An 18,856-nucleotide genomic window follows, 5' to 3' on the forward strand; every position below is an offset into this window, starting at 1 on the left:
AACCTGCCGAGGACCCAGGCGGCTATTTGGTGGCGATCCCCGGTAGCTGCGTCGTGGACCTGGAAGTCATTCGGTGGCGATCCCCGGTGACTGATTCGTGAGGACGCGACATGGAGGCCGTCATAAAGGTGATTTCGTCCGCGTGTAAGACCTATTGCGGGAAAACTTCTCCTTGTGGGAAAACGTTTCCTTCTAAGAAGGAAATAGGGGCAATGTTGTCCCTTTTACAAAAGGAGGGACTGCTTACATCTCCCTCAGATTTGTATACCCCGGGGTCCTGGGATCTCATCACCGCAACGCTTTCTCAGCGGGCGATGGTGCTTGGGAAGTCAGGAGAGTTGAAAACCTGGGGGTTGGTCTTGGGGGCGCTGAAAACAGCGCGGGATGAACGGATTACATCTGAGCAGGCGAAGTTTTGGCAGGGTTTGGGGGGAGGAAAGGTGTCTCCCACAGATTCCACAATGAGACCGCTTGTGGAGCCTCCAGATGGAGAGAAGAAGGACAAGATGCCCACGTGGCAAGACGCTAAGGTGGCGCGCGGAGAGGCGACCGCGCCCAAGACCGCGGAGCGGATTGCGCCACAGGCTGCTGAAACATCCTGCAATTGTTGCAAGACAGATAACAGCTGCTCTTGCTCAATTTCTGCTCCTCCTTCTGCCCCCGCCGCCCCTCCTCCTTATGTGGGGAGCGGCTTGTATCCTTCTTTGGAGGGGTTGGGAGGGGCGGAGAAGGAGGGTGTGGCTATGTTATCAGCGGGGCGGGATGGTGTGCCCCGATGGGTTGGACGGAGGGCGGAGTCCGGGTGCTCTGACTCAGCCCCTGGGCCGGCTTTAACTGATTGGGTTGGACGGAGGGCGGAGTCGGGGGGCTCTGACTCAGCCCATGGGCCGGCTTTAACTGATTGGGTTGGACAGAGGGCGGAGTCGGGGGGCTCTGGCTCAGCCCCTGGGCCGGCGTTAACTAATTGGGCAAGGATTAGGGAGGAACTTACAACAGAGAGCACATCCGCAGTGGCAATGCCTGTGGTGATTAAAACAGAGGGACCGGCTTGGACCCCTCTGGAGCCAAAACTGATTACGCGATTGGCTGACACGGTCAGGACCAAGGGTTTACGATCTCCAGTCACTATGGCAGAGGTGGAAGCTCTTATGTCTTCCCCGCTGCTGCCGCATGATGTTACGAATCTTATGAGGGTTCTACTAGCTCCCGCCCAATATGCTTTGTGGATGGATGCGTGGAGTATCCAGCTGCAGACGGTAGTGGCGGCAGCTACCCGGGACCCTCGACATCCCGCTAACGGTCAGGGGCGGGGGGAGCGAACCAACTTGGACCGCTTACGGGGTCTGGCGGACGGAATGACTGGGAACCCAGAGGGCCAGGCCGCACTTTTGAGACCGGGAGAGCTGGTTGCCATCACAGCGTCCGCTCTCCAAGCACTCAGAGAAGTTGCCCGGTTAGCGGAGCCTGCTGACCCTTGGGCAGACATTACACAGGGCCCATCCGAATCCTTCGTGGATTTTGCCAATCGCCTCATAAAAGCGGTTGAAGGGTCGGATCTCCCATCAGACGCACGGGCCCCTGTGATTATTGATTGCTTTAGGCAGAAAACACACTCAGACATTCAACAGCTTAAAAGAGCAGCGCCCTCCACACTAATGACACCTGGAGAGATAATCAAATATGTTTTAGACAGACGGAAAATTACCCCACTCACAGACCAGAGAACAGCCGTGGTCGCGGTCCTTCATGTGCGCAGTCACTCTGATGTGCCAGGATTTTTTACAGAGGGGAATATCGAGGCTGACGCACGGGCCACCCTCCAGGCATACCCACTGAGGGAAGCCAAAGACCTCCATACGGCCTTCCACATCGGGCCTCGTGCTTTGTCCAGAGCATGTAATATATCTATGCAGCAGGCGAGGGAAGTGATCCAGGCCTGTCCTTACTGCAATTCGGCCCCTGCGCTAGAGGCTGGAGTAAACCCCAGGGGCCTGGGACCCTTACAGATATGGCAGACAGACTTTACGCTTGAACCGAGAATGGCACCGCGCTCTTGGTTAGCTGTCACTGTAGATACTGCTTCGTCGGTGGTGGTAGCAACCCAACATTGTCGTGTAACATCAACGGCGGCTCAGCATCACTGGGCCACAGCTATTGCCGCGCTAGGAAAACCTAAGGCAGTAAAAACAGACAATGGGTCATGCTTCACCTCAAAATCCACCCGAGAATGGTTGGCACGGTGGGGAATAGCACATACAACGGGAATTCCTGGGAATTCCCAAGGTCAGGCTATGGTAGAGCGAGCCAATCGACTTTTGAAAGACAAGATCCGTGTGCTCGCGGAAGGAGATGGCTTTATGAAAAGGATCTCAACGAATAGGCAAGGAGAAATATTAGCAAAAGCACTGTATGCATTGAATCATTTTGAGCGAGGTGAGAATGTTAAGACCCCAGTGCAGAAACATTGGAAACCAACTGTTCTCACTGAAGGGCCACCTGTCAAAGTACGTACGGAAGCGGGTAGTTGGGAGAAGGGATGGAACGTCTTAGTATGGGGTCGAGGTTATGTAGCGGTTAAGAATGCGGAGACAGATAAAATTATCTGGATTCCTTCTAGAAAGGTCAAACCGGACATGAGTCGTGGGGATAGTATGACGAGGAAAGATGAGGCGAGTTCTCTTTTTGCAGGCATTTTTGGTTGGATACCCAAAGAAGGCGAGCGAAAAAGGACCCAGGGAAGAAGATGAGAGGGGAAGGACCCGGAGAAGAAGCCCTTGCTGCCAACGAGAATGAACAGTATTACAATGTGACCACAGTGAATCCATACATAAGAAGTTGCAGCTTATGAGGGAACACGTCAACAAAATCGGCGTGGAAGAGGACCCAATTGGAGATTGGCTGCGTGGACTGTTCGGAGACATTGGGGGATGGACTGTGCATTTACTGAAGGGTCTGCTTTTGGGACTTATAGTTATGTTGCTTCTGCTAGTATGTTTGCCTTGCTTCTTGCAAATTCTGTTAGGTTGCGCACAACGGATGATTGATCGTACAATCAATTATCACATAGAGTATAGAAAGATGCAGAATAGCTGGTAAAGGAACGCGTAATAGGGTTGTAGAGGCTAGGCTATTTAGCGTATCGGGATGTAACGGGTTAAGGCTTGCCGGAGAGGACAATAGCATGTATAGGCGTAAAGCGGGGATTTCGGGATGTACGCGAGTAGAGTCCTCTCTGATTACAGTAGGGAAATTAATGCATCGGGAGGGGGAAATGTAGCCAGTGATCACGGAAAGATTCTGCTCACAAGGAATGTAGGGGGTGATCACAGAAGAATTCCACCCTCAAGGGGTTGCCAATAGTAACCAGATAAGGGAGTAGTGCTAATTGTGACCAAATAAGGTAATAATGCCTGTGGTACCTAGATAAGGAGGTAATTATGCAAGCGCCTGAGGGGCGTAAACGAAACTATGGTAAACTATAAAAGTTGTTGTTACGAACAAATAAACGCCATTTTACCACCCACCACATTGGTGTGCACCGAGGTAAATGGACAGACCGATGAGTCCCTAACGAACACGAACACCTGAATGAAGCCGACGGCGGGTCCGAAAGGCTTCAGACCACCTACACTGAGAAAAAGACAATTCTTCTGAAGTGAGTTATGCTGGACATTCAGAAATTATAACTTCCAGAATTTTATATTTGAAATCCTAGGAAATTGCCATGCTTCTATTTTTCATAGAGAAAAACTCCTCAGAGAGAGAATGTGCCCTTCTGACATTTATTGGTATCAACCATTTCAACCAAGAAATACCAGACAATACCACAGTGACAACCTCTGCAAAGACACACTTGGTCTGCTCTAAAAATGCTGTCATCAGGAGTGTGAATGACAATCTATGAGCTAAAACTAAGGAAAACATGTTTGCATTTCATGCAAAAGAAGGCAACTGACAGTATGTTCCTAATACTTATGTTTATTATGAAAGTCTCTCCAAATTAAAATAGCCCACAATATTGATTAGTTCCAGAGACTTTATGAGGAATAATTATTTTCCATATTAAAAAAAAGAAACAACCAACAAAACCAGAGTAAACACAAAATAACTCCTGAAGTTCTATGCAACAGCTGTACATAAAAGGACTTTCAGCTAGCTAGCACATCACTGTGTCTGGGACAGCGGAGTTCCTACATATCATTGCATTTCTGAAAGAGTTGCTCAAGCACACGAATGAAAACACAGGTGAAATAGTGTCATCTGCCTCACTCTGACCCTGTCTTGCAACAGGCAGTCAACATGCACAATACAGTATGAGAGCTTGTCTGTGAAACTTAAATCCTGGGACTACAAGAAGATGAAGTTCAACAGAAGCTATAAAATGTCTTTAATTACACAGATCATTTTAGTTTTGGTAAGATAATCGTTTTGTTTTCTCTCATCTCATATATAATCACTATCACAGCTACAAAACGTAATTTCATAACATTTCCATCCATTTTTCAAATTGAAAGCAATTTCAGAAACAGAATTCTGTGCAGACACATTCAAACACTGTGTTTTCATTGCAACTACAATCAGAAATCCATACAATATAAAGGCTATACATGTATGCCACTTTTCCAAACTTCTATTAGGGCTTTCTGAAAAAAAAAAAAAAAAAAGAAATAAAGAATAAGGTTGTCCTCCTGAAGTTCCCATGAAGTCCCTGCTCCAAATCAAACCCATTAAAGCAAGTAATACAAATTGTTTTTTCCTTATGGTTTAAAGGCAACTGTAGTTTGCAGAACACTGAAGTTAGGCCTATCAGATTTTACATTACAGGAAGGATAAAAAGTATTCAACAGCTTTTCTTACAACAAATGTCACAAGTAGTAGACAAGTAGAAGACATACAAAAATGGGTTGTAGCAAATAGATTAAAAAAATTACTAAAGCATCAACTGTAGAAAATCAATGATAGCCCACATTTCTGTGAGAATATGGAAGGCTGCTAATGAAAAGAAAGAACATAACAGGCATTATGCATCCTAGTAGAACAGGCTGCATAAAACACACGGTGTCAAAATCAACTTGACTGATCACTGACATTTGCTGCAGGGTAACAGCTTTTGCTATCATTTTCCGTTCAAAACTATAAGTGGTTTTCATTCAAAACAGACACAGATTTAAGAAAAGAATAATTCTGCTGTAAGCAAAGCTTTAGTGCATGTACTTGGATCTCAGAAAAAGGATTTGGCATTAGCAATCACACAGAATGGTCCCAGACTGAAACAGGAAGATCTGAATCTGTTTCAATTCTGCTAGAGTCAGTAAGTAATTAACACATAGAAAAACTACAAAACAGCAACAAGGAAACAGCATGGGACGCTTTGGTATTATAGAACTAGCACTCTTTAACAGCAGTCAAGATCCAAATGACTCCAGCGTTCCCCATTGTTGTTTCATTAGATATTTCTTCCATTTTCTGCACTGTTCATTTAAGTGTTTGTTTTTGTTTTGTTTTCTTAAGAAAAAAACAACATTTTTTTTTCTGGTACAAAACATGACAATATGAAAAGAAGTAAGTAAAAGGAGACCTGAATCTTATTTTAATAAACTCTGGACTGGCTAGGGAGAGAAGAAAAACTTCTACCATTTACTAACAAGCTCTACACATCACTTCCTCATTTTTCTACTTCAACATCTTAACCACTGTGCCGTGTACTGTACTATAGAAAGAGAGCATAGAGGTTGAAGACAAATAGGTTATAGAATACAAACCCTCGTTTCTAAAATGACAATTCTACAAAAGGTATGAATATACAGAACCTTTTAAGATACCACGTTTACCACGAGCCATTGGAATCACTTCAATCAATTTTCAGTATATGTGATTAACCTCTACGTATGGTAACCTCCAAAAGCACCTCACAAAGCTCTTCAGCAAAGAAGCAAACAAATTCAACTGAAAAGGAAACAAGTGCATGATATTCTCTGGAAGATGAAGCCAAAGTTTTGACATCCATTGGTCAAAGCAATGAATCAAAACACGGTGCCAAGTATGATCACAAAAACACTTGGTTGTTCTCAGTAAGGACAGAAAAAAAAAAAGTAAGAATTCTTAATCTCTACTAAAAATTGTTTAGCAAAGTTTAGTTAAGTACTTGAAGCTTCTTCGCTCTTACCCCATTTCCACAAGTATGCCTTTTGACTCAGTTACTTTGCCTATTTTCCAGACATTTTTATTTATTCTAGGCTGCTAAGAACGGACTCCAAAAAGCCTGGTTTAGAGGAGATAAATAAGTTACTGGGAGTCAGATGAACCACAGTGAACATTTATATACTTTAGTGCATAATAGATGCAACTTAGTTTAGAATTCAAATTAATTTAAATCCAAGCTTCAATGCAAATTACATTATTTAACAGTGAGGATACACTAAGCCAGAGGCAGCTAGTCAACTCCAGCTGTAACACTGACTGTAGTCTGATTCTATACTATACAGAACATCTGGTGAGGATCAACAGGGACCAAGGTTACCTGCCTCTTGTTTGGAAATTGTTAATGGGAACTGCTTTCTGTCCAGATATCAAAGACATTTCCGTACTATAGGTGTACATTGACAGTTGAGAGCAATATTCTGTCCCCGCGTAAGATGAAATATTTGCCAGAATGCCATTTTTGTAACTGTCTTTGCAAAAGGGAAATCCAGTAGGGATTGAAATGAGCATCATGAAAGAGGCATGTTAGTCCTATTCACCAGAGGCTGGTTGGCACTGGAACCGGCTCCCCTGAGCAGTGCACAACCTCAAGTGGCCAAGAATTCAAGGAACTCTTGGATATTTGTAGACATAGGATTTGAAATGTGGGTGGTCCTGTGTGGAGCCAGGAGCTGGACTTAAATGATCATTGTGGGTCCCTTCTAAATCTGGATATTCTATGATTCAAAAATATACTTCTCAAGGACCATCTAAACAGATTTCAGAACTAATAATTCTTATTCAGTAAAATCCAAGATCATTTACTCTTAGTATATCAGTATACTCTTAAGAATAAATTAGACAGTGGCCACTTCAAATACTGTAAATGGGACAGTCTCTACTGAAATCATGGTATCTTCATATGTATTACTTGTGTTATATGCTATCTTCATATGTATAACATGCATTAAAATCAGAGACACAGGAGACAAATTAAAATAAATTAGAGGCAAAGAAGCTTTTAGAGGAGAGAGAGATTTAAATGAGACTCCCTTAGTCCCTCAGATATGCTCAGGGACATTCAAACTGAAACTGCTCAACTATAAAGGATGCTGCATAAGTAGCAATACTCTCAGTTTTTTTCCCATGACTTAGAAGTTTTTTGTTTTCTTACCTTTGTTCTCTACTAAGTGGTGGTACAATTTTCATTCATGCTATTCTATCCTTATTTTCAGCACATCTTTTTCTAATGTGCAAATGGTTCCTATGAGTGATAAAAGTGTCAGAAGTTTATAAGACTCACAAGTAGAATAGAACAAATCTTCCTTTTTTTTTTTCAAAAAAAAAGAGTAGTAGCAATAAAACTTTCTTCAGTGAAGTCTGTATACAGTAGAGCCTTTAAACACCTTTTATGATGCCAGAAACCATCAATATTTTACCATTTGCATAGGTGGAAGGACTAAGACATATTTCCTGGACTAGACTTTCAACTGAAGACAGCATTCCAGTACCTTTCAATATAGAAGACACACTGTTACATTTTTTTCCTGGTTTATTCCTTCCTTCCATATATATTTTTTTTATATGTATATATATATATACATACACACGTATATTTGTATGTATGTGTATATATATATATATGTATATATATATATGTATGTATGTATGTAAGTCTTTGGTCTACAAGCACATTGGTTCTGTGTACACATACACAATAATGTTGAACAGTAGGTTGCATAGAGTCTGTTGCCCGAGAACCTTGCCTACTTTTGGCACTGCTGTTAGAAAGATGTTCTGTGAGAGTTTTATGGACCTTAACATACTATATCAAACTTTGATCTAGGAAGAAGTGAGTATATCATGTTAAAATGATGTTTATTTTGGGTATTGTTTTGTCTTCTTTGGGACACAGTTCGTAAATCTTGGATGAAATAGGAGAGCAAAATTATTTAACAGACACTCTTTATTTATAAAAGTGATAGAATAGTGATAAACCTTCAAAGTTTTACGTTAAGAATTATTTGAAGTGATTTTTGCTCAATTTTTCATGCATTTAAACTACTTCTAGCAATGTATGACATTCTGCCTTTTCTCTCTTCAGCCTACTAAAAAAGTGGCAATAACTGTAAGAATGATACCTAGAACAAACTGTGTCCAAGGAAGCAATGACTTTTCATCTGCTCTTTTTTTTTTTTTTTTTTTTTCTCTGCTCTCATCCTTCTGAACTTGCAAGAGTAGTTTCAGGAGTGAGTTCTGGATTCACAATGGTGCACTTGAACAAGTACTTTTCAGCATGGAATCTCTGTAAAAAGCTGCATTCTAGAAATGTCAAAAATTGCAAGGAAAAATAAAAGGCAAGAATGAGTGTATCCTAACTGCTGACATCAACACTTCTGGACATTAGCACAACTAATCAAATCTAATTCTAATGCAATTAACCACCAATTTTGAATTTTAGGTTTTGCTAAAATAACATTTCCACAATCACAACGGTTCTTTTTCCCCTCATTACTAATGGACCATATTACCTAGTATTCAAACTATCGATCCAGTCCTTAAAACTTTATGTTGGAGGGATGGCCAATATGATTTGATAGGCAGTTTCAAAACCAGCACTTTAAAGCACAAAGGTAGCAAAAACATCTGAAGCAGAACTAGAATCTGTAAAGTTATGTTCTATCTTTTCTAAGTAATAAATCAAGCATCTATTATTTATAGCAGACTCAGCAAAAGCAACAGGGATAGACAGAAGAGATTAGAGCATGATGCTCTCCACCACTGAGAATCCCAACAGATAAAGTTTGAGAATGGATGTTCCCTTTTGTCCAGAAGTTCACAGAAAGAATACAGAATAAATAATATTTCAAAGATGGTACAAGTCAAAATACTGCTCCCATTGTGTCAATTACATACACATACAGCATGCCCACCTACGTATACAGAATGATGTGTTGTCTTCATTCACAAACAGGGAGTATGGCAGTGCACTATCAGAATGCTTTGATACTCCTATTGTTTTTTTGTTTTTTTTTTATGCTGAGATATATGAAGAAACCGCATTCACAACTCAAAATTTACTTACAGTAGCAAACAGTTCATTCTGTTTGTGTCTTGTGACACTCAAAGATTAATGCTCCTCTGAGCAAGCACTACCAGTAAGATACCCGTTTGTCCCATTGGCACCACCAGTCCCATTAGTGGTGACAGTGCTGTGCAGGGTCTTTGAACGAGGTACTGTTTCTTCCTCATCTGAGCTTGACTCAATGTCACTTCGGTCATCCTTCGTTACCTGTAGAGTTTGAAGAAAAAACAAGCAGTTGACAATTTTAAGGAAAGAATGGAGTTTTTTTTGACTCAAGCTAGAATCAAACAGTTTTTTAACTGGAGATTCAAAAGTGGAATCAGCTCTGGCACACTTCTCCTCCTGCCTAGAACTCTCTTCAGACACAGCTGCTTGTACACACAACCTCTGTGAGCAGAGGCAAGGTGAGAACTTTGCACTGATGCATTCAAGGTAGTACACTGAAAGGAGATCACAGTGCTCAATGCAAAGGGTGGTACATACTAAAGGAAGCAACAATTCCAACTCCCTAGTTCAGCGTAGTCCCTGTACCTTTGCCCTCCCACTTACAACCTTATTTTCTGTATTTCAGTACGTGGGTAGGCTCATAGCTGGTGCAGGGATTCCTACACTTCGTTTGGGGTACTTCTCTTTGACTTGACAATGTCAGGATAAAGGCAAAATATTCACACTAACCTCTTTCCCTTCACTTCCTAAATCATTCTCTAGAGAATACACAGCTTGCAGGAAATGTGCTGTGGGCTGGCAGTAGAAGGCGGAAGTATTAGCCTAAACATAGCTCACTACACCAGGCAATTGCTGTCTCTGATCTCAGAAAAATGGTGAGAATGGTGGTTGGAAACATAGGACATAGTCCAGTCCTATCACAGGAACCACACATGCAATTGAGCAGTTCAACCATCTGTCCAATTTTTTCCATTAGAAAGCTGCCTCAGAAACACACTGGCCTTAATCACTAGTGATTTTCTGCTAATTCCCCGCTGAATTTAATCCCTGACAATGTTTACCCATTTACTTTATGAATTCTACTCCTGAGGCTAAGGAGTCTGCTCTTCTCTTTTGTAGAGCTCGCTGAGGGTCACAAGTGAAGATCACCAAGTTTGACATCTAAACATCACTAAGGTGATTCTGCTACCCAAGGCAAGGAAAAGAGGGGGGAGAAACAAGTGGGCAAGACAACAACAAGCAGGATAAGGACAGCAAAAGAGAGAAGAGAAAAAATCCCGCTAAGAAAAAGCCCTGCCTATCCTATTCTTCAGCATTGTTGGTTTTTTTCCAGGAGGTAACAATGGCACTGCCAATGTCTCGTACAGCTCCCAGTAACTGCCCATTACTCAGGTCAGAAAAGACCTTGGGAAGTCTATGCCTAAGCTCCTTCTCAAAGCAGGGTCAAAAGTTAATCACAGACCTTTAACCAACCTGGGCTTAAAAATCTATACAAATGGTAGAAAAGAAGTAAAACAAAACAAAGCAAAACAAAAAACAAACACAAAAAAAAACCCCATAAACTTCATGCCTCTTTCTGTTCAAGTTGTCTGCAAATTTAAAGATGCAGCTTTCCATTCTTGTTTGTATTCCCATTTGTATAGCTGAGCTTCCTAATTCTGTCAGGATCTATCCATGCTGTATAGATCACCACATCTGACAGTTATGGTTGAATTTACCATAGTGAATGGGCACAAAGAAAACATGTGAGAAAACACATGGCAAGACTTATCCCCAAAGAAACCAAAACAATTACATAACAGGAATGTCACTTAATGTAATTTTTTGCTTACAGTAAATCTTCTATATTCCAGAAAGCTCTGGAGGCAATTCTATTGTCCAGCTGTTGCTTCAGAAATTACTATTTCCCTTTGAGGTTCCCAGTGCTGCTATTGTCCTTAAAATATCATAAACCTGAGTGGCACCACTGAACAGAGAAAAAAGAAACACACAACTTCCTTATACCTGTAGCTGCTTTTTAGTATCAATGTTCAGCAGGGCCTCAATTCTTGCACCTGTGAAATCGGACTTCAGCTGTGGTCAGAAATTCCATGTCATACCTACACAGCTTCCATTAACAGATTACTTCAATCTCTCTCATATACAGGGACTCTTATATTATAGTTGTTGCAGATACAGAAATACACTTAGAATTACACTTTTATCAGACAAAATAGAATGGGCTCAAGAAGATATATCTTAGATCAGTGTGAAGGCAAGCCGATCATCAGAAAATCCTTCCTTCATCTTTAGTTCTCTTAATACAGCAGATTTGCTGCTAAATCTTCTGGTAGGGTCTACCCCAAAGCCAATTAATCCAAAGAAAATCCAATGATTCAGCCACTTAAAAAATGTAAAAGGTAACATACCAGGGTCTTTGCACTTAAAATATGGGACGAATATAGCAGTACTTATTTTTCTTTGTTTATCTCCAAAATAATCAATTGGTGTAATTCCTGAAGAGAGTGTTTAGAAAATATATATCTAGATTTATAAAGCTTCTAAGCATAGCAGAGAGTAAGAAACAGATTATCAGGATTACTTACAAATTTCCTGTAATAAATTACTGGGCTGTTTCAAAGGTGGGTAACAGTAATCCAACAATAAAACAATAACTAAGGATAAAGATCTACTGTAAGATATATGTAATGCACTGTGATAGCACTGCTTACTTTATACTTAGAAACTGAGAGAATATGGTTGCAAATGAAGAATGTTATAATCTAGAGGAAGAGTCCTAGTATATGCAGTTTTAGCCTGGACATTGTCATGCTACAAGTGTCTGACTCTGCTTTCATACAATCTAAATCTCCTTGGTTGAACTACAAGGCAGAGGACCTATACTCTCACATATGCTTCCTGAGTGGTGCCAGAGTAGCTGCTTATTCTGCCAATATTTATGTGTAAAATGGTTGTAACTCATTAACACCAAGCTACTATGAATATTGTGTTGTACAGACAACAAGTAAAAACAGCCTTAAAAGACAACCTTCCTTCAAATATATAAATACAAATGATGAATTAAAAAAATCAAGCAGAAACTGCAAAACAATAACAACAAACACTCTAGTATTTTGCAGAATATATCTTCTTTATAGTCAGTGTAAAGAAACTTACATGCAAGGGGTTCCACTTTCCAGCCTTCCAATGCAGCACAAGGGAAAGGACAGACAAGCAGAGTGAGAGAGGGTGCGAAACAACAGGCCAAGTTATGAAGTACATTCACAGAAAGCAGTTATGTATGGAACAGTTCCGATTCCATTTGGGGCGGCCACATATCTAAAATAACTACTTAAGAGCTCTAGTCCTTAAGGGAAAAATACAGTGTACTTTACACAATCCTTAGGTGTAACATTAATAGTCAAAATGAAAGTGCTGTTTCTGCGCACAAAGTGAAATGCGGATAGCGATCTTTGTGATTTACATCTCCCCATCAAAGGTAACAATGCCAACAAGATACTACTTTGTATCCCAAACAGTCCTTCTGGGGTGATCTTAGAAAGAAAGGGAACAGACTTTAGCAGAGCCTCCTGAATACCAAACAACAGAAGAGGTTGTGGTTTGTAACCTTGTCACTAGCAAAGACAGAAGAATTTCAGTTTGTGTTATTATTATCACTATCAGCTAACACTTAAGCTATACACTAAGCTTACGCTACAAGCTAACACTTAACACTTTTCTAACAAGTATGAAGAACAACAGAACTGGCAGCCCCCAGAAAATAGTTTGCTTGTTATTTAAAATCCTATTTCCCTAGTTTAGTTGGGTTTAGTGCATCAGGTAATTAAAAAAAAAAAAAACCTAAAAAAAAAAAAAAACCCGACTCTGCATGAAGGCACGTATACATACACTTGCTTTAGAGAATTTATTAACTTATTTTACATTTGTTAGAGGTAGTGGAAAAAAATTTCCATGAAAATGAAGTGTTTACGCAAGACGTGTCTTTAGGGTTCAGAAAGAAAAAGAACCCCAAAAGTGACCACATATTGATACTGAAATGACTAAAATAGTAAACATGAAACAGAAGTCTAGAAGTGCTGTCTTACCTTGCCCTTTGAAATAGCTTTGTAGGCTGCCTTTATTATTAGGTAAGACCAAAAACAGTGCAGAATTTGAAGAACCACAAGCAGCACGTTGAAGACCCACAAGGCAGGAAAATTGCCCAGAGCTTCATACAGTTCAAACAATGTAGTGTTTAATATCCTAGAAGAGAAAGGGACAGAAAAATCATTACACTTTTTTAAGACAGCAAACTCAATAGGATGTCCTTTCTAAATCAAGATAACAAACACAGGATTAGATGGGATCTACCCATCTGTAGTTGCAACTTGCAGCAGTAGTGACTTTTCTGAATCATCTTGGTGTCTCTAGAGAAAACCACCACCAAAATTTGGCTTTCAGTGTTTAATGTCACTTTACAGACTTCAAATACAGGAAACAAAGATTCTCAGTATGTGTTTCTTCTATTATAAAGCTGGCAGGCGTCAATTGTCTTAAAGAACCAAAATCCTGATTAATAATAATGATTATTTAATTTATTTGTTTGTTTGAATAAAATCTTTTCATCTTGACTTCCTCCAGACATGGGTGGTACCTGTGTACTGCCAACACAAATGAAGTAGTATATATGGGGACAGTTACTTTGCATGCAACTCCCAAACACCAGTAGCATGTTCTTCAAAACACCATCCTAGGCTGCAATAGGGATCTGCAACCTCTTCAGTGGAGAGCTGTACAAATTAGTTACCAGCCTATAGTCACTAGATGGCAATAGATGTGCTTTGTCAGAATGCAAAAGGGATGTAACTGAGGTCCTGTAGGGATTCAGTACAGCAGAGTTTGCTGTTGAAATGCTAGGGACACTGACCTCCACTTTTTAATAAACAATCACATTTGCCACAGCCACAGCCCTTTACAAAAACATTAAAATCAATTCAAGAAATAATAAGTATGTACACACATTAAAGACAGAGTACAACATGATGTAATTTATATAAACAGCAATGACCACAAATTAGGCAGTGATTTCCAACACTCTGGCCTTACAGTATGTAAGGCATTTCATAATAAATATATTACCTTTTTATTTTTGCTTTATTTCACTAAGATACATGCATGATTAATAATTTAATGAAAGGAACTTATAACCAGTTGTGTTTTTAGAATGTTTTCTGATTATGGAGTGGACATCAGAAAAAGAAACTGTTTTCTAGCTAATGCAGAAAAACATCACATTATTCTGTCAGCACAAACTCTTCAGTCTCTGCTTTCTGCTATTTGTTCTGTCAATGGAAGTTCTGCATGATACAGCAGTACCCCACTTTCTAATTCAAGGGGAAACTCTTGTGCATATCAAAACACAACTGTAGTCAGCACAGTTTTATTTCACTGGTATTTACTTCAGTTCTACTAACTACTATACCAAATTCAAACTTTAAATCAATAACAACTCTATGTAAACCTACCCTTTACATCCAACTCTCGTCTACAATTTTATATGCTCCATAACTGTAAGTGCAAGTTTCTATTTCCATTTTGATTTACTGGACCAAAGCCCATCTCCACAGGCTCCCACAGGACTCAAATCAAAAAAAGCAGCACCAGAGATACATATTTTTTGCCAAAGTGCAGAACATTAGGAAGACAGAAAGGTCAAAAAGAGTGTTTCTGATTACAAAAACAATTCAATTGCGCAAATTGTTGTGTATTAGGTGTGCAAAATAAGCTTTCAGTGAAAAAGCAGAACTCTTACTTGCTTGTGTCTGGCAAACTAAGGACAGGGCTATAATTCTCCATGAAAACTGTGTTCATCAGTCTTACCAATTGCTCAGTATTCTAGGAGGTATCAGTGACATGATGCGCAGGCTGGTTGTGGAGAGGGAGTATGCATACGGTGTCTGAGCAGAAGCTGAATGAAAACTACACAAAAATATAGAAAAAGTGGGGGAAACCTAGTAAACTTTCTCTAAGTATAAATCAACTAGTTTATGTCAAAAGCCTAAGATGTGGCGAGGTTAATGGGACAGAATACAGAGAACAATTCTTCCAAAATACAGACTAAGGAAAGGAAGAAAAGTTAGACAACTTCTCACCAATTCCACTTCTGAAAGGATTCAACAGAAGAAGTTTAACAAACTGCACAAGTAACAGAGACAGGGAAAAGCAGCATGAGAATGGATTACACAAAAGAGAAAGTGCCTATTGGATGAATATGTGAATAAGTCTTTGGTTCAAACACCCAGAAAGATGCTCAGGTATTTAAATCTGTGAATACGCTGGAATTCTTCAATTCTACAGTGGCTAAATATGAGTTTTTAAAAATAAATGGTGGGAAACTTTTATTCTTGGCTCTCTAACTTGAAATAGCTGCATTTGACCTCCAACAAATAAATTACTCTAAGATGCAAGTGCTTTAAGATATAAGATAGCTCTCTGAAAACTACGGTCAGCATTTCTCTGTAATTTGAAACAAATGGCTAGCTTTTCTGCTTTTGGAAACAAGACTTAATTGAAGATATTTGTCTCCCTTTTCTTGTTAATTATGTCCCAAGTGGGTGACGCACCTGAGAAGCTTTCAGTTTATCATCTTGAAGTAGGTGGTGGCTGATGAAGGCAAATGAAAACGCATTCAACACTTAAGATCCAGTTACCCTTATGAAAATCTGTGGTAAACTTTCAGGCTGCGTAATATCTGAGCCACTGTACTGCTCTATTTTAATACTCAGAATAAAATGAACATATTTTCAAAAACAACAAAATAACCAGCTGCATCACACCAACCACAGCCTCTTGTTGTTGTGTTGAACCACCATACAACTCCTAGATTCATAGATACATTAGGTTGGAAAGGACCTACAATATCATCTTAGTCCAACCATTCTCCTATCACTATCCCTAACCACTAAGCTACTAAATCAAATCCCTTAGCACCTCATCTAAACGCTTCTTGAACAGCACGAGGGATGGTGCCTCAACCACCTCCCTAGGCAGGCCATTCCAGTGCCTGACCACCCTTTCAGAGAAAAAAATCAATCCTCTTGCTGAATAAGCAGTACTCAGGCGGCTATCAGCAAAAGGCCCATGGGCTGACTCAGATAAGATAATTCTCCCTTCTCAACAACTTAATAGGCTTGAGTCCAGGCTCTTGGATAGCAGAAACTAATTTTTGGCAAGCTGATCACCTGTCTTACACTTGGGATGAAACAAAAAAGAGGATATAAGAAAGAGAGATAAAGAAAGAGTTGGAGGGGAGGAAGAATAAAATGTATGCTTAAATTCATCTCATAACTGGCAAAATCTGCTGTATTTGCTTCTGAAAGGATCTTTAGCAGAATGAGAGGAGATAAGAAAGAAGGCCCTGACACTGAGATCATATTATTTTAAGACCTGTGTAGATCAATAGGATTCCCAATTACTTAACAAAAATGCTGCAGTAGACAGGAAATTATTCATGTTTGATGTACTGTAAGGGTTACCATTCTGTTCAAGCTGTCACTGCCCTGTGTTCAGCTGTGCTTTTCTCTTTACTCAATTTGTACTCATCAACAGTTACTGCCTATTAACTGATCTTGCAGCCACTGGCATGAATACTAGTATTTCCATCCTTGTGGATAGGAAAAAAAAAAGCAAGGCTAGAGTCACCTTCACAATCCAAGCTCAAACCTCAGGAGAGTCTTTCAGCAGATGTTAGGACAAGGAAAGAATTCAAATTTCCTATCAGAATGTGATTATACTCAGTAAAACCTTTTATCAGTAATGTATCCTGGCAAGATGCTTGCATGAAGACCTGTGGATCACAACACACAGCAGGGGGAAATGACATCATGCTAAAAATGAAACTTTCAAATCTTAAAAGCTCAAACTCCATTTTTTATACAAGCAAATGAAAATATAAATCAAGACCCCTCTGACTGGAGTTCATGATATTCTCTAAATAGGAAAGGCCCACAATGTAAATGACAGGAAGACTGTTTCTTATTTTTGCAACACAAGCAATCAGAGAAAATAATAGCCTTTTTGATGCCTCTTTCAGTTAAGTATAAGTAAATGCAGTAGCTGTGTGGGAAGAATATTTCTCCTCCTTACTTTTGGAGCACAGACTGAGTGTGTTGAGTTCAGCTATATGTCATAGCAAACAATTCAGGAGAAAAGATTATCCAAACTTTCTTCAACACGAGAACTATATAGGACTTGTTCAAAACTCACAAAACAGCTGCGGTCACCTCTCTGCCAGACACTAGAGCCTCTGAGCTGACTTACACACTGTCAATAGCAGGATTACTGCACTTTGATTTCCCTTAAAAAAAAAGAAAATAATAATAAAGCGCACTCCCCTCATCGCAGAATGGACTATATTTAAAAATCATAAAATCATTAAGGTTGGAAAAGACCACAGAGATCATCTAGTCCAACATCAACCCATCACCACCATGCCCACTAATCCACATCCTCAGTGCCTTTTTCTGAAAACTTCCAGGGACAGTGACACTACTACTTCCCTGAGCAGCCTGTTTCAGTAATTAACTCTTCACATTTTTCCACATCCAACCTGAACATCCCCTGGCACAACACACGGCTATTCCTTCTTATCCTATCACTGTTACCTGGTAGAAGAGAATGACAATGTTCTTTCAGGTTGCTGTAGAGAGCAATAAGGTTTAGTACGGAGGAGGCTCAGGGGAGACAATCCCAGTTCCCTCGGTTGTTTCTCATAAGATTTGTGTTACAGGCCTTCACAGCTTTGTTACTTTTCTTTGGACATGCTGCAGGGCCTCAGTGTCTTTCTTGTAGAAAGCGGCCCAAAACTTGGGTCAATTTTTTATCACACTTATCCTTCAGATACAAACAGTGGCCAGCCTCTTTTTTCCTCCCCTCCTTCCTGCAAATGAGGCCGTTTTGGAGGACTTCAGCTGACTGCCGGGGCAGAGGCACCCTTCAGTTCAGCCTCCTCAGCTCAGCCATGCTCATCAGTCACCATGCCTTGCAGAGCTGACTTAAAAGCAGCTAAAATACATACAGAAGTGCCTGATCACATGAACATCACCAATGTTGCTTCCCTTCTTTTGAGACATTTACACTCTTGAGAATAATTTTGAGCAGAAACAGCATCCTGGCAATTGTTTCTGTCCTGTTTTCAATCAGGTTTTAGAAAGGACATTACTTCATAATAAAAGAAGAAAAGCGAGAACACTGAACAGCCTGTCCCCAGCAATAGGAGGCATTATTACAGCCACAGAGCACAGACTATAGAAGCTAAAAATGAGAATAGGAAGTGACTTTGGAAGACCTGATAAAATCCTTCTTCATCTCATTTTTTCCCCAGTTGTGATCACATGTAAGTCTTAAAAACTGAAATACTGAACAAATGCCACTTATTATTTACACTGCAAAGCCACAGTGATGAATGACACATGTAACCTTTTGATTTCTTACAGCTTCCCTGTAAACTCATCAGTATTAACCCAGCACTCCAAAGACTCCAGTTTTGCTTCACATAGTTCTCAGAGTCCTCAGTTTACAAGTGCTGCAAACTTGAAATAAATTAACCAGGCATCATTAAGGACATCATCAATTAATGCTTCAACAAAAGCAGACGGAATGACATTA

General features: G+C 40.1%; 1 protein-coding gene across 2 annotated transcripts in view; it reads right to left on the reverse strand.

The window, feature by feature from the left end:
- Nucleotides 1–7,862: 7,862 nt before the first annotated feature.
- The window catches only part of CERS6 (ceramide synthase 6), a 104,642-nt gene continuing 93,648 nt past the window's right edge, over nt 7,863–18,856 (reverse strand). Inside the window, exons 9-11 of one of the 2 annotated variants that reach the window (XM_065750956.1) lie at nt 13,297–13,453; nt 12,368–12,391; nt 7,863–9,472 (exon numbers count right to left, since the gene is read on the reverse strand). In XM_065750956.1, the coding sequence (XP_065607028.1) occupies nt 9,311–9,472; nt 12,368–12,391; nt 13,297–13,453 (343 nt within the window). In that variant the 3' untranslated portion in view covers nt 7,863–9,310. The remainder of the gene's footprint in view (nt 9,473–12,367; nt 12,392–13,296; nt 13,454–18,856) is intronic. The other variant, XM_065750957.1, reaches the window with a different exon arrangement.

This window comes from Cyrtonyx montezumae, unplaced genomic scaffold (genome assembly GCF_038088225.1).
Source record: "Cyrtonyx montezumae isolate F1298 unplaced genomic scaffold, pur_monq_1.0 scaffold_7, whole genome shotgun sequence".
NCBI classification, from domain to species: domain Eukaryota; kingdom Metazoa; phylum Chordata; class Aves; order Galliformes; family Odontophoridae; genus Cyrtonyx; species Cyrtonyx montezumae.